Below are 17,406 nucleotides of genomic sequence, written 5' to 3' on the forward strand. Positions count from 1 at the left end.
ATCAGAATTTAATTTTCAAAATATCAGTCCTTTTACATTATCAAATTATACAAACTATATAAAAAATAAAGAGCGTACTGAGTTCATTATTCCTCCCTCCAGACAGAATTATTGGACTGGACAGTGCGTGGAAGCTACTGTGGTCCATAAAAATAGACATCTCTGAGTATAGCACCATTGAAATTACCTTGAGTGTGTCCTCCTATATTATTAATCAACCCCGTGGCTTGTGCAGCTGTATGAATCACAGCCACAGTTTGTGCAGCTTTGTTAATGGCTTTCTTAGCTTTTCCAGAAGGTGGTGTGCAACCGTACTCATCTCTTTTCAACAGTGTGTATCTTTGGGCTTCAAATTCACTTTCAGCATTTTCAGTCAACCCTTTCGGTGGCTCCCCTGACACCTCTCGCTTACTCGCCAAACCTAGTTTCTCCGTCAACAGCAAAGACTCACCCATCCAAGGACCATTGAATCCCACGCTAAGTCCTGTCTCTTTATTACAATGAATGTTCACAAAATATTTAAGCAGCGCTTTATCACCAACATCATAAAAATAGCCAAGCTCCCAAAATGTTCTCTCCATCATACGATCTAGCTTTTGTTCTGTGGGCTTCAAATAAATAATAGATGGTCTGTTGTCACACCAATACGTGAACGCTGCAGATTCACCCCACACGAATGGAGTTACATCCCCTTGTTGAGAAACTACGATTTCCCCGAACTTGCAATCGCCTCTGCTGTCTCTTAGAGCACTGATCTTCACATGACATCGTGCTTGATGGATTTTACACATGTCGCTAGCAAGTCTACATAGTACCATGTCTGTATCCACGCTCAATCGTAAAATACTGCTTCTGAATACATCCTCGACTGAAGTGTAAACAAGAGCGTATTCCTCAGCAAATTCTGAACTTGACCATTTGTAAAGCTCGATCTTCACAGATTTGTTCAATGATGATTTTCCCATAGAGGATATTGTTTCTTTGAATGATGAGTTTCCCATGGAGGATATTGTTTCTTTGATAGATATAACTATGTCACTCAAGGTTGCTGCATCATGGGCAACGCGTATCATATATATATAATTGGATAATGATATTTTTTCAAACAAAATTACAAGAAAGTTTGACAAATTAGTTTTTTTAAGATAAAAAAATAATACTTTATTTCTTTATTTTTATTAAAAAATAAAAAATTAATCTATTTTATTTTATTTATAGAAATTTTGTCAAATTTATTAAAAAACAATTTACCAATAAATAATTTTCTTATATAATTTTTAAGGACCAGGGTGATATTATATTAATATACTTTAATCGAATTAATTATAAAAGTAATTATTTTATTAGTAAATGAAAATGTCTTGTTTTTAGTTCTTTTAAAACCGTCCTGCACTAAACACACATGCATATTTTATTAGGAAAATGCTTTCTATAATTTTGTGTATTATATTGTTACGTGGGATCAACTGTTAATCTGATTAACGATACTATATAATTTGCTTTGTGTATATATTATCAGTCATTTTAGAATGAGGTTGTTTTGTTTTCATATTACTTTTTTATTTTCAAAGAATAATGTTGGCATATATACGGTACCACAAAGATAAGGGAATCGAATCTTAACCATGCGGTTTATCTATCTTCTTCCTTGCTTTCACAATTGAAAATGTGCTTCATGTTTTGAGGTCTTGAGTAAGAAATCCAATTATGTCAACAGATCAGAGTATTGGGAGAATTTCGAATAACTTTTGATACATTATAACGAAAAAATTTCGATTGATTTTTTTTTGGAAGATAGATATCACCATATAGGCACGTCAATTGTGTGAGCTCATACCCCTGTAGGTGAACGATTAAGAAAAAGATTTACGCACTCTAAATAAAACATCATTCCTTAATTTCAATAACATTTCAAATTTCTTACCGTATTTTCCTTTTCGTGATTAATATGAGGCTTAATTAATGTTTTGGTCATCTAATTTTTTGGTTCGGTTCATTTTGGTTTCTTTATTTTGTTTGGTTTAATTTGGTTTTTGAATTCTTTTAAAAGGTTCAATTTCGTTCCTGCTGTTAAGTTGATGTTAACACCGTCTTCGTACATAACACATGTCATTTTGTGAAATTTTGAATTTTTTTTCATTTTTTTTGAAATTTTAAAAAGTAAATAAACTGTAACATGTCACTTTATGGTTGTGAGACGTGTCAATTTAAGAATTTTTTATTTTTTATTTAAAAAAACATATACTGTCACATGGCAGGTCACGATCGTGTCACATGTCAAACTAATATTGGTTGTTTTCAATTTAGTACCCCTATTTGAGATTTTGGTTCAATTTTGTTCCCCAATTTTTTTAAAATGATTCAATTTTGTCCTATCCAATGTGAGACTAAATTAATAATTAAGATTAATTATAACTTATGTATTTATGTTAAAATAATATTTTATCATTTATACATCAAATTACTCTCTAAATACTCATGTTATTTTATTTCTTACATCTTTTTCACTTGTAAATTTTCACACTTGAAAATAATAATTTGAATAGTTAGGTAGAGTAATTTGATTTATAAATATATTAAAAATTATTTTAACATGTATATATAAGTTGTAATTAAACTTAATTACTAATTTGGTCTCAAATTAGAGAGGACAAAATTGAATCATTTAAAAAATCGGGGGACTAAATTGAATCAAAATTGTAAATAGAGGAACTAAATTGAAAACAATCAATATTAGCTTGACACGTGACACAATCGTGATCTGCCACATGGCAGGTTTTTTTTTAATAATAAATAAAAAATAAATAAAAAGTTCTTAAATTGACACGTGTCATAACCATAAAGTTACATATGGCAGTTTATTTTTTTAAAAAAAAATTTTTGAAAAAATTTAAAAAATTAAAAAAAAAGTTAAAATTTTTAAAATTTCACAAGATGACATGTGACATGTACAGAGACGGTGTTAATGTCAACTTAACGGCATGGACCAAATTGAACATTTTTAAAGAATTAGATGACCAAATTGAATAAAAAAAAAAATAAGAGGATGAAAATGAACCTAACCAACAAATTAAGGAATCAAAATAGAAATTAAGCCTTAATATAAATGATTAGCAAATTCAACATGGTTAAGCAATATTTTTTTATCAGTAATATACTTTTCCATTATAAAACCAAATAATAAATCTAGAGCTATAATTTACAGCTTTCTCATATACATCCTGATAATTATTTAATAAGTTTATGGTTGGTAGGCTGAATCAAATGTGGTAGGATAGGCATACAAAGGACAAACCTTCTATTTGTTTTGCGACTGTGGTTATTGGAATGCAGTAAAATCTTCTTTCAGCAACAGTACAGGCTTCTGAACTATGGCTTCAATTGCAGTTTTTGGCCTATAGACTTTGGATTCAAATGCAGATTTTGCTACTCAAAGTTGGAAAGGGTACAAAAGGCACAAAAGAAGGAGTTCATGTTGGGTTTATATATTTCATCATATGGATTATAGGCATTTAAAGATTGTGGTTATATATATATATATGATGTTGGTTTTATACATATAAAGTATTTGACACTACTTTTATCCAAAAAATCTTAAGACAAGGGTGATATGAACCTTTATTCTTATATAGCGTTTAACTTTGTCTATTTTATCAATGTGGGACTCCACTCTGATACTACTGTTGGGATATGTTTCATATGATTTGATTATAATTATTGAGAGATTGTGGTTCTATATACATGATATAAGTCTTACATGTATAAAGAATTTGACACCACTTTTACTCTAAATCTACAATAGTATTATCGATATTTATTCTTATATAACGTTTAACTTTGTCTATTTTATCTAATATGAGACTTTGACTCACACTTGAATTATTCCCAACATTTCAAACATGTTTTCTCGGAGGGTCATCTGGGAGGGTCATCCATTCTTGTTGGGTGTGCAGACATGCTAATCTTTCTTAAAGTCTTTATGACCACCTGGACTAATCTTTGTTTTTTTGTCTTTTATCCGTGTTGGTCTCTTTAGTTCTTTTTACAATAGGCTCTGGTCTAGTGTCTTTGTTTTGTCACTATGTTTGTGTATTAGTAGAGTAAGATCTTTGCAAGACTTTAAACTTTTCGGTTTATATATAGGTTGAATTACCCCAAGGCTTCTATATTTTAATTCTTTTTTGCTGATTAAAAAAAAGTTTCATCTTATTTCATACCAAAATTAAGTTTTCTGTATTAAGTGATTTTATTAAAATATTTTGTTTTATTTAATCAATACTCAAAATCAACATTCAACAAAATATTTTCAAACGATTAATAGAACAAAAGCAAGTATATATATATATATATATATATATATATATATATATATATATATATATATATATATATATATATATATATATATATATATATATATATATATATATATATATATATATATGACCCATCAAACAGGTATAACAAAATGCACTATTCATTTAATTTACAGTAGTATTACATTTGACCTATTATTGACCTGAATGGCAAGAAGAAAGATGAAAAACGAAAACTCAACACAAAGATTTCGAAAGGTAGAAGGAAAGAGAAGATATTGTGAGATCATTTTAACTCTTTTTGCAAAAACAGTTTTAATGAGTCCATTTATTCTTGAGTTAATTTTTACTTTTAAAATGAGGATCTTACATATCTCAATTTCAATTGCAAAGAATATATTACAAATTCTGATAGCAACGTCACATTACAGGAGTTCTAACATATTTATTCCTCTATATGAAGAAGGCAAAAGAATAACAACTTTTGAAATGGAGAGTAAAGAAAATACAACTTTTTTGAAAATTTCGGATTCTTTACTAGCTTAAGAAATCAGCTAGCTTCCATACAACATATTCTTGCTCGTTTATAATTATTAGTTGGTTTATAGAGTTAATAATCCTTTTGAAATACCGTACTATATGGATTTGAATTTGTAATTTGAAAATTACATCACAAGTACATCGCTTACATCAGAAAGTCTTATCTAATTATCAGACTAATTACTTTATCAGCCCACGCTATTAAAAAATAGAAAAATAAATTATAAATTACAAAATTATTGGTATTATCGTCGAAACATTACCGAAAGAAATAGATTTGTCAATAAATTGAATTTTCGACAATTCCATCAATTAGTTTTTAAATTTTAATTACCGATAGATTTTATCAACATTTTTTTTATATAAATTCATCAATATATAAATCTTCATAACTGAAGAATTTTTTTGTTGTTAATACAGATTTTCATTACTAATGAATTTTTCATCAGTAAAAATCTATTGGTAATTTAAAGTTTCTATTATCTACAATTTTTTTCATCGCGAAAAAATTATCGTCCAAATATGAAATATCATAAATTGTCGATGAATAAAATTCGTTAGTAATTACTTATTTTAAAATTCGTTGGTAATATTTGTTGATAAATTAAAATTTATATTATCGACGAATATTTTTATCGATAAAAAGTGTAACAAAATTTTCACTGAAATTTGACGAGATAAATATTAAGTTGGTGGTAAAAAAAAGAAAAGAAGAAGAAGAAAGAGGAAAAGAAGCATGAAAAAGATAAGGAGGCAGAGGAAGTAGGAGATGTCATAAGTGCAATGACAACATGGTTGTGACGTGACAACAATACTGGCAGAGTAATGGTGTTGCGACGACATTGTGGTGGTATTGTCGCATTAGTGTAGAAGTAGAAAGAGAAAAAAAGAAGAAAGAAGAAAAAGTGAGAGAAGGTAATGGAGAAGAATAAGGAAGAAAAAGTGAACAAGGAGTCATCGACGATGATAAACAGAAGGAAGAAGAACAAATGAAAAGATAAAAGGAAGAAGAAGAAAGGAAGAAAAAGAAGATGAACCAGATCACAATATCTACCGACACATTTATGGATGATTTTTTCCATCGATAATTATCGACACATTTTTTATTTGATTGGTAAAATGTTTATTGATGATGATTTTTTCGACAAATTTTTGTTCATCAGTAATCTATTGATAATTTTGATTTATCAATTGATTTTAGGCATTATTAATGAATTTTAACCGTCAATAATATAATTTTTTTGTAGTAATTTTTAAGTGCAAATATGAAATTAAACATACACCAACCTTTTGAAATCAAAAGTTTTATTATTTATGTTTGAAAGTAAATTAAGAAACCTAATTCAGTTTCATAAAATTAATTTATAAGGTGAAGATTTATATTTATTTGTATATTAAATTTAATCATGTTTTTAGTTCATGGAGAATAGAATATGAAAATATTAAATTAGTTTTTAAAAATTGATATCGGTTAAATTATGACATTATTACATATGATATAAAAAATTATTTAAAAAAATTAAGTTAATATATATATATATATATATATATATATATATATATATATATATATAATAAATGATTTAGTGGTCTATTCTAATGTGATGTTAATTATTTTTAATTTTCTTTTAATTAATAAATATGTGTTATTGTTTGATTACTTTATATTAAGTTGACACTAACTAAAATCAATACTAAAAAATAAATAAAGTTAGCATCGATTAACTAACATTATTATGTTTATTTTTATTATTTATATTTATTTAAATCAATGTTTATTAAATTAAATTTTTTGTCTTCATTGCAATGAGTAGGAGTAAATCATATAAATAGATTAAACTTATCTTATACTAAAATTTTTATAAATAGATTAAACTCATGTTTTGTTGGTGCCAATTTCATATATTAGATTGCACTAATGTCTTATTACTATTATCTTTTCTTAGTAATTTTCTTTTTCCGAAAGACTCATCAACTATACTTGACATTCAAAAGTTAACATAAATAATAGTTTCTATAATTTTAGAGCAGATTTCACACGCAACATAAATCCGACAGAGTTAAATAATTAAGATAATCCATGCTTATTTTGTTATATATATATATATATATATATATATATATATATATATATATATATTAAGACATTAAAAATTAAAAATAGAAATAAAGCAAATTTCATTAAAAATAACAACTTGAGTCCCATAACATATTAAATTAGATTACATAATTGTGGAGTGAAGTGTAAACAAGAGTGTACGTACTCTTCAGAAAATTCAGAACTGAACCATTTGTATAGGTCAATCTTCACATATGGCATTCACCACTTATACTCAAGGTTGCTTCATCATCACCAACAACACCTCCATTAAATTTGTGTGTATATAGCTACTACAGAACCGTGGAATCAGATGCATATAAACATAATTTGGTGTAAATTCGATGGTTCACACCCAAATTGGAACACAGAATTTAGCATCTATTCAATCACTTTGTAACTTTTGAAGAAAAATTCGATTCAAATTTGAAGAAAGACAGAGCTAGACACGTTAGTCCTATGACCTCATACACAAACGTAGGTGTATACACACAAACATAACTTTATATTCTTTCTTAATAATTCTTCTCTAACAAAATTTATTTCTTAATTTCAACAACATTTCCAGCTTATCACACTATTTGTTTCTCTCGTTTTCCCTTTATTTTTTAAATGTTTGCACTAATCAAGTGCAAATTATTGATAACTAAGTACTGTTTTTGCCAGTGATAAAATTTTATATCTTAAATTCAAACAATAATTTCTAAAATGTATAATATACTGCCATTTTCATGTAGTTAACCCTGTATAATTTTCAACATGTTTACTGTAATTTTGACATCAAAAAACATTTTTCTTTTTTTTTATAATTAAAATATAAAATTACTACAATTTATTTAATCAATACTCAAAAATCATTATTATGCATGATGAAATATTTTTAAATCACTAGAAAAAAAATTTATCAATTTATCTTAGCTGTATTTACGTATTTATTATAGGCTAAATACACAGTAGAACAATGGGATGTTGTCCTTCTTGCTTAAGATTTTGCAACCATGTTGAGCAACCACAACTTCCCCGAACTTGCAATCTCCGTTGCTGTCTCGTAGAGCAGTGACCTTGCCATGAAATTGTGCTGGGTGATTTTTGCACACATGTTGTCAGCAACTCTACATAGCACCATGTCTGCGTTGACACTAAATCTTAAACTGGTGGTTTTGGATGCATCGTCGAGTGAAGTGTAAACAAGAGCGTACTCTTCAGCAAATTCAGAACTTGACCATTTGTAAACTTCAATCTTAAAATATTTGCTGAATGCGCTTCCCCTAGAGCAACTTGTGTATTTGTTTTGTAATATTATGACACTCACCACTAACTCAACTCAAGGTTGCACCATCACCAACAACACCTACACTTGTATATATGTAGCTTATGGAGAACGGTGGAATCAGATGCATATATACATAATTCGTAATTTCGATGGTTCACATCCAAATTGGAAGATAGAATTTAGCATCTATTCAATCACAAATGGACAACCACAAAACATCCAATGGTTTACGAACTCTGCGATGACCTTTGCAGCTTTAGAAGGTAAAAATTCGATTCAAATTTGAAGATAGAGTTGCACGTTAGTGCTATGACCTCATACACCAACGTAGGTGTACCACATAAAGATAAGTTTATTCTCTCTTAATATAACTCTAGTGGGCATCGAGAAGTAAGTTGGAGAGATCGAGAGTCACCGGGTTATTATTAAGGTAAATTTCACTTGAAAGACAAACTTCATGCCAGTCGATGGAAAGCTAAACGTTATGAAGCTCGAGAATCGAAGACCGATAGTCCAATATTTTAGAAAAATATTTTTCACCATTAAATTTTAATAACTTTTTCTTATAATTTTAGATGTCATTTTTTAAATAATTTTCTATTTTTTTTCTTATTTTCAATATTTAAAAACTATTTAAAAATTAACACATAATGTTATAAAGAAAAATTGTCAAAATTTAGTAATTAGAAAATAATTATCCCACTATTATATCATTTTTACATATTGTAAATCAATTTCTTTTACTAAATAATTAAAATGTCTAATCGCAATTCGTCATAGAAATAATTTATGTTACTGATAGCACAAACGTATGTCGCATCTAATTGTAACCATTATTGTAACGAAAGATTTATTAATTAAAGAAGAACTATTACCTATTTAATTAGTAAGTTATAGTCGTGAAGAATGTAACGTCTCATTTAATTATTAAGCGAAATTAAAAGAAACGTCACACAAAATAGTAAGGTAGCATAGTCCTGGAATCCTTAGCACAACCCTTACAAACTGGGCACACCACGATGCCAACGAGAACTAGATAAAAGTCTAACAGAAGAGTAAAATAGTAAGGCATAGAGCAATACATGGGTCGTAGCCCTAAAGAAAAACCCATGAAGAAAAGAAACATAAAGTCCGGCCCAGATGGCAAAGCAGCAGAATCGCCATTTCCTTGCTGACCGCGGGGACCTCGTCCATTTGCTCCCCTGAATTAAATTGATGATCATCGCAAGAAAGAAGAGCCACATACAAGACAACCATGCAACAAACAGGTAAGCTAGAGCCAACAACATTTTCATCATACAGTCAAATATACTTTCACCATTCAATATTAGAGATGGCAAATAAACCCGTCCCGTGGGTATTGTCCGAACCCGTCCCCGTTTTGACGGGGAATCCCCGCATTGACTGGGTATGTATGGGTATGGGGAATTCCCGACTTTTTCAGTTGGGTATGGGGATGTACATATTCCCGCCATAATACCCGTCCCCGCCATATCTCCATTCTCGTTTAAATTATTAAAATATTCACAATTAATTAAGTAAATATATATATATATATATATATATATAAATATATTCTATCTTTTATTTCTTTTAATTATTTGGTTTGTCATGAAACTCATTCGCATCTCCAGTATATTTTTTATCTTATCATAACCTTTATGTAATTATGTTAAAATGATGTATGTTAATTAAAAATAATTTATGCCTCACATTTGAATATTTATATTATTTTTTAATATTTTTATTTATTATATATTTTCCTTTCACATGAGAATGTTTATATCTCAATTTAAGGTAATATAAAAAAAATCTTTACTTATTATTATTATTAATTTTTGTTTAATTTGAAGAACTCTTTTGTTTCATTAAAATAATTTTCGTTATTTTTCAACCATTGAGTATATATGTTGATATTTGAAAAGTTTTCTTAGTTCTCTAAGATATTTTTCATCTTATCATACCTTAATTATACATTTGATTTCCTTTGTGCGATTTCTTTTGATAGTCTCTCAAATTATTTCTAAAACACACAATTGTTAGTTTTTAATATTTTTATTTATTATTTTTATTTTCATCATGTAGAATAATATTTTGATATATTCTATCTAATTATTTTTTATTTTATAACTCATTATTAATCATACTATAATTTTTTCACTTTAAATTATGTTTGAAGTGGTTAAAATTATATATATATATATATATATATATATATATATATATATATATATATATATAATGATATTTAGGAATAGTATATGATAATTCACTATAAGAAAAACATGAAATAGTGACTGATTTAGTCAGTAACCCATATCAGTCATTATTTTTCGTCATTGGTGATAGTAGTTGATTTATTATCTGAATCGATAGTTAAATTAGTGACCGATTCAATGATCGAATCGGTACTTGATTTGTGACCAATTTAATTACTAATTTATTTGTAATTTAATGACAAATTTTTTGGTCACTAATGATATTTCTATTTGATTTAAGCACTTCAAACATAATTTTTTTAATAATTAGTTCTCTAAGGTATTTTTCATCTTATCATACTTTAATTATACATTTGATTTCCTTTGTGCGATTTCTTTCAAAGTCTCTCAAATTATTTCTAAAACACACATTTGTTAGTTTTTTAATATTTTTATTTATTGTTTATTTTCATCAATAGAATAATATTTCGATATATTCTATCTAAGTATTTGTTATTTTATAACTCATTATTAATCATACTGTAATTTTTTCACTTTAATTGTATAAATAACTTTTATTTACTACAATATAAAAATTTAATGTAATTGCTATGAATATTTTTTTGTCACTATCCAACATATATTGAAGTTCAAAAGATACAAAATCTATGTCAAAATTTTATTATTATGTTTATTATTTGTTCTTTGTGTCATTTTGATGTTTTATAACTTTTATTAGTGTATAAAAAAGAGATTCTTTAAAATTTTAAAAATTGAAGTAAACAAACATTTAAAATATATTTTAATTTGAATATTTGTTTTTCTTTTATATTTTTTTGAAATATCTTTTAATTTTATCAACTAAGTTCATCAATGTTGTAGTTTGCAAATTTAATAAATGTTTTGGTTCTCATGAAATTTTATTTGGTATTCTAATATAAAATGTTGACAATTATAATTTATTTCAAAATATTTGATATGGAAGAAACAATCATCCTCCTAATATTGAATATTTGATAATATTATGTTTTTTTTACCGTAATTTTTTTCTTTTATAAAAATTAATATTGAAGTAGTTAGAACAGGGTACGGGTATGGGTACGAGATTATACCCGTTACCCGATGGGGATGGGGATGAGACAAAAGTTTGATACCCGTTGGGTTTGGGTATGGGGATGGGGATGAATTTTTTATGCGGGGATGGGTATGGGATAGCGAAACCCGTCCCCGCCCCGTCCCGTTGCCATCCCTATTCAATATCCATACAACAACCAAGCATGTTATGACTTTTCAATCAATACACTACGACTCGACTCAACTCATCCGGATACGTATAACCTGGTCAGATTCAGTGGATGCTTGCACTTGTGGTGGATACCTTTGCTCACCCCCGAGCTGCTCACCCCCGAGCTATGTGTTACAAGTGTTACGATGGATCAATTTTTCCTCACCACAAGGTTAGTCCTTAATGAATTTCAGGCCTCCTGCTACTCTCACCACAGGAGTCAGTCCGTTCTAGGTGAGACTAACTAACTCCTTAGAGTGTCAGGATGCAACCTTACCTTGAATCCTTACCTAGTTATACAGATGGGGCACCACCATGGACACCCACTAACAGGGGCCATGGAATTACGTCCTGACCACTAAAGCGTGACCCTGAAGGTCTCACCTAGAGACCCCAAGGAATTATGCATTGACACAGACAAAACATGGTCACACAGTCAAATAGTATTCGTCATACAAGGATATATTCATTATGTCAACCTTTAGAACCAATACCTTTCATGTTTCCAATTCCAACGCATTCCAACTCATCATAACCCATCCATGCATATAGGATTCAACTCATCTCGTTATCATGCCTCTTTAATATTAACCACCTCATTTAGTTCACATGCCAAGTTCATACCAAACCCCTCACCTACAATCCATGAATCGTACCACGTATACATGACACTCCATTATATATTTCCCATCATAGCAATCATACTTAAACAATTATCAACCATCCAAGAGCAACAGAGCAAACCAACAACGCATCTTCTCGCTCAGCCCCTCGCTCAAGCGAGACGTGCTCGCTCAGGCGAGCCCCCTTCGCCTGGGCGAGGGCTCCAAAAAAAGAAGCAGGATCACACGCGGGATCTCGCTTAGGCGAGATCCCTCTCGCCTGGGCGAGGTGCTCGCTCGCTCAAAAAGCCGAGTTGGTCGCCTGGGCGACCTTTCGCGCAAAAGTCTTGGGCGAGTCCCTGCTTATCTCGCCTAGGCGAGACTGGCTCGCTTGGGCGAGATTAACAGGTCTCGCCACTGTTCTCCTGTAACAGTAGCACTCACCAAATCCAAACAACACACCAAAACATTTCAAGCACTCAGAACATCAAATCAGCCCAAGACTCTCAACACACAAGTAAAACAACAGTAAAAACGTGGTACACGAGTGGGTTTTAGCTTCCCTTACCTGGAAGGGTTTAACACAGGATTTGGCAAGCAACGTAGAGCACAGCAGCTCCGAGCAGAGACTTAGGAGCTGGAAAACAGAGATATAGAAGTACAACATGGTTACCATGTGATCTTTAACTGAACCCATGAAAGACAGCCCGGAAAGGAAAGCAAGGTTCAAGACCAACTTATGCGAAATGAAGAGGACTCTTGAGCTGGTACGAGTGAGCGGGAGCTAACCCTAGCAGAGCTAAAGTTTTGGCACACGGGGAAGATGACGGCTACGTTTCTGAAAGTGAATAGAAGTGTGAATTAGGACAACACGAAGGGCTTTTATCCTATGGGCCAGCCTTTAGACCCAACTGCTGTAGAACAGCCCTTAAAAAGAAGGGAGCAGAATAAATGAGCCTTACAAAGAACACGCAAAGAATCTTCCTAATTTTTAGTTATCTTGTGATCTTTAAGGAAAAAAATGTTATCATATACGCAAGTGTAGACTCATATTCAGATTCCTAATTAGTTTAATATATCATAAACGTATTCTTAGCAATATATAAAGTCCGTTCTTGGCATCGAATATAGCAGAAATATGCATGAAGGGATTGCTTTATTCATTTATTTTATTAATGTGTTGATTCTTTTTCCTACATTGCTTAAATTTAAAAGCATGATGGCTTAGATGGATATGTAGAGAGATTAATTTAGGTTAAACCAAAATTACAATACATCTATGTAAAACACTGTATCAACCCAGAGCTGCAATAGTTTATCGAAATTTGTTTATTCAGAAAACGATCATAATACACATTTTCTGCAGATAAACTACTCCATGCAGTTCCTGCATGTTTTAATTTGTGCCTTAAGGAGCTTTGTAATTCATAACAACAAAGCATTTTTCGTAACTGGAGCCATTACCGTTGCCATGAAACTGTGCAGCAGTGTTGTTAACAGTGACTCTCGTTCCTTGCGCAGAAGCTTCAGTGCCACCACTGTTCCCTCTCCCTTCTGCTTGGAAGAGGATATATTCATTCCCTGTGAACGCACTCTCAACAAAAGCATTGATAGAGTTTGGGGGTTCTCCATTGACCTGGCGCTGAATGTGTGGAGTAGAGCGTTCAAGCAAACTCTCTGTGATGATACGCGGAGCCTTGAATTTGAAGGGACCTCTAAACTTGACCGAAAGTCCATTTACTTTATGGCACTCAATGTTGACGTGAAAACTCAATTCCGCTAGAAAACCTTGGCAGCATGAAGAATGCTCAACCTTCCAAGTCATTTTATTCTCACCGGGACGCGTCACAGAATAGGAAGAAGCTCTCTTATGACATAATATAGTGATGAAGCTTACCTTGTCGTCGTTAGTGGATGATGGATCATAAGTAGTGCCTGCTTCAACCACTCTCACCAGCCGATAGTTGAAATATCGGTAGTTATTATCTCTTTCAGCAATGAGCTCCATGTGGACGCGAATGGGGTGATCATCGCACAAAGAATCTGCGAGTCTCAGTAGCACCTTTTCTGGTCTCACGCTCAAACGAAAGATGCTGAACTTAGATTTATCATTGACGCAAGTGTATACCACAGCGTACTCTTGAGGATACTCTGCACTTGACCATTTGTAAACCTCTATCTCCAGATCTAAACTCCATATGTTTCCCATCTTGTAATTAGTGTGTGTATTTGTATCACCACTGCTACTTGTCTATGGATGCTAGTTCAGAGAATGTAGGTGCATAAATATAACTAGCGTGTTAAGAGACGCTGAAGCAAGATACCACCCTTAATGGTGTGTCCCACCATTAACATCCGACATTGACTTAGTACCAGTTAGACATGTGTTAGATAGTGTATTTTGCATTTAGATGTTATGAGTTTCTCCTTCTTTGTGAAATAAATAAACTTTTCTGCATTCTTAAGGGAAAAATGATTTATGGACATAAAAAAAATATGCATTTAGTTCAAAACAAAGTCTAGCAAAATTAAAATTATAAAATGAGATATTCAACGATGAGCTTTGTCCACTTTTGAAATAAAGATAAGATCTTCATTGAACTAAAGAAAGCCAAACCAGTTTTAAAATTGAGAAGATCTTCTATAGAGAGGAAATTAAGCAGGAAACAAATTAGTATTTAGAGTTATCATCTTAATATTTTTATTATCTAAATATTTAAAAATTATTTTTTATATTATCTAAATCTTTTAATATAAAATATTTAAGCTGTGATTTTATTTTTAAGATCTTTTAAAATATTCATAGTTTTTTTTTTTTTTTTGCAAGAAATCTTTGTAGGTTTTTTATAAATGGAACACCGAGACTTGATAGTAGGGGTGGGCATGGATTGGATATTTAATGATCCAATCCACATCCATTTTAGATCCAAATAATTGGATTAGATTTTTGACCCAAATCCATTTTTTTAGCAAAAGTAGTTTGAATTTTTTTTAAATCCAGATCCAAATATTTGGATCAAGATTTAAATCCAATCCAAATATTTGGATCAAGTTTAAAATCCAGAATCCATTTTTAATAAAAGAAATTTAAATTGAATTTCTTAAAACTTTTGTCATTAAGGCCCGAATGACTCGGATAGGATCGACGACCCGGACAGACCCGACGACCCGGACGACCCAAATGGGCCTGACGACCCGAACGACCCAGACGGGTCCGATGACCCGAACGGGCTCGACAACCCAAACGGGACGGACAACCCGAACGGACCCGAAAACACAAACAGGCTCGACGACGCGAACGGGCCGGACGACCCGAATCGGCCCAACGACCCGAATGGGCCAGACGACCCGGACAGACCGGTCCAAATAGTCGGGCCCAATCAGGTAGTCGGGCACGTTCGAATCGTGGGGCCTGTCTGGGTCGTCAGGTACGTCAAGGTCATCAGGCCCGTCTGAGTCGTCAGGTCCATCCGGGTCGCCCGTCCAGGTCGTAGGGCTCGTTCGTGTCATCGTGCCATCCGGGTCGTAAGGCTCGTGTAGGTCGTAGGCTCGTCCGAGTCGTCCAAGTCGTCAGGTCCGTCCGGATCGTCGGGACCATTTGGGTCGTCCGGCCAGTTTGTGTCGTCGTGCCCATCCGGGTCGTAAGGCCCGTGTAGGTCGTCAGACCCGTCCGGGTCGTCGGGCCCGTATGGGTTGTCGGGCCCGTCCACGTCGTCAGGCCCGTCCGGGTCGTCGGGCCCGTTTGGGTCGCCAGGTCGTCCGGCCCATCCAGGTCGTCGGGCCCATCCGGGTCTTCGGACCCATCCGGGTCTTTGGGCCTGTTCGGGTTGTCATGCATGTTCGGGTTTTTGGGCCTGCCCGACTCATTTGGGTCTTTGGGCTGCCTGACTTGTTTTCGTCATTGGTTCTGCCTGGTCCGTTCGGGTTTTCGGGTCCGCGTGACCCTTTCGGATCTTCGGGTCTGCCTGACCTGTTCGAGTCTTCAGGCCCGCCTTACCCCGTTCGATTCTTCGAGCCCGCTTGACTCGTTCGGGTCATTAGGCTCGCCTGACCCGTTCGGGTCTTCGGGCCTGCTTGACCCGTTCAGTTCTTCGAGCCCGCTTGACCCATTCGGGTCATCGAGCCCGCTTGGCCCGTTCGAGTCTTTGAGCCCGCTTGGCCCATTCGGATCTTCGAACCTGCCTAGCCCGTTCGGGTCTTCGGGCCCGTTTGGCCCGTTTGGGTCTTTGGGCCCACCTGGCTCATCAGGTCATTGGGCTTGATCGACTCGTTCGATTTGTCGGGCCCGCCTATCTCATTCATATCTTTAGGCCTGCCCAACCTCTTATGGTTGTCGGGCCTGTCCAATCCGTATAGGTCGTCGAGCAAGGCCCATCCAAGTTTGAATTTAGCATAGTTCATCTCAACCTTTAATCTAACCCAATTAAAAATTTAAATTGAAAATTTGGATTGGATTTTTTGGATTATCCATATTTAAAAATCTTGATTTATAAAATGGATATCCAATCCATAAGATATATAAAATGTAAATTAGATTGGAATCCATATCCATTAAATGGATTTTAAATGGATTAGATTTTTAATAAAATGGATTATAAATGGAGTGGATTGGAGCAAAAGTGGATTGGATCAAGAAAATTAATTTTTTTGCCCACCCCTACTTGATAGTGATCATAATTGGAAAATTGTTGGAAGAGAGATCATTCATTGAAGAAGAGAGAAAAACATAATGTTTAACATTATTGTTATAGATGACAATAATAAAATTATTAATATCAATATCAATTTAGATTGGGTAAATGGCGTAAACTCATAGGAGAGGAAAATTATAGGAAACATGCTGAATGAAATGAAGAAGATTCACTCACTTATATAGAAATCAATTATAAAGTAGATGTATATGTTTTTACATTTTAGATTTCTTGTTTTCATTAGGTTCTTTTTGTGCCTTCCAAACATGTTGTCATGTGAAGTCTAAACATGTCAAAGTGAGTCAACTTGCCCCACACAGGTTGGCTTACCACGAGCCGGGTTGAAAATGAGTGAATCCAACCCTACTCACTTTATGGTGAGTTAGAAATTTTGCAACTCGAT

The 17,406-nt window shown here is 32.7% G+C and overlaps 1 protein-coding gene across 1 annotated transcript; it reads right to left on the bottom strand.

Moving 5' to 3' along the window:
• Nucleotides 1-12,685: 12,685 nt before the first annotated feature.
• Nucleotides 12,686-14,570, bottom strand: LOC114188925. The gene is made up of 3 exons (XM_028077596.1): nt 13,777-14,570; nt 13,050-13,150; nt 12,686-12,949 (listed from the first exon to the last, which is right to left on the bottom strand). The coding sequence occupies exons 1-2, from the start codon at nt 14,519-14,521 to the stop codon at nt 13,143-13,145; spliced, it is 753 nt and encodes a 250-aa protein (XP_027933397.1). The 5' UTR covers nt 14,522-14,570; the 3' UTR covers nt 12,686-12,949; nt 13,050-13,142.
• Nucleotides 14,571-17,406: the final 2,836 nt, after the last annotated feature.

This window comes from Vigna unguiculata, chromosome 6 (genome assembly GCF_004118075.2).
Source record: "Vigna unguiculata cultivar IT97K-499-35 chromosome 6, ASM411807v1, whole genome shotgun sequence".
NCBI lineage: Eukaryota > Viridiplantae > Streptophyta > Magnoliopsida > Fabales > Fabaceae > Vigna > Vigna unguiculata.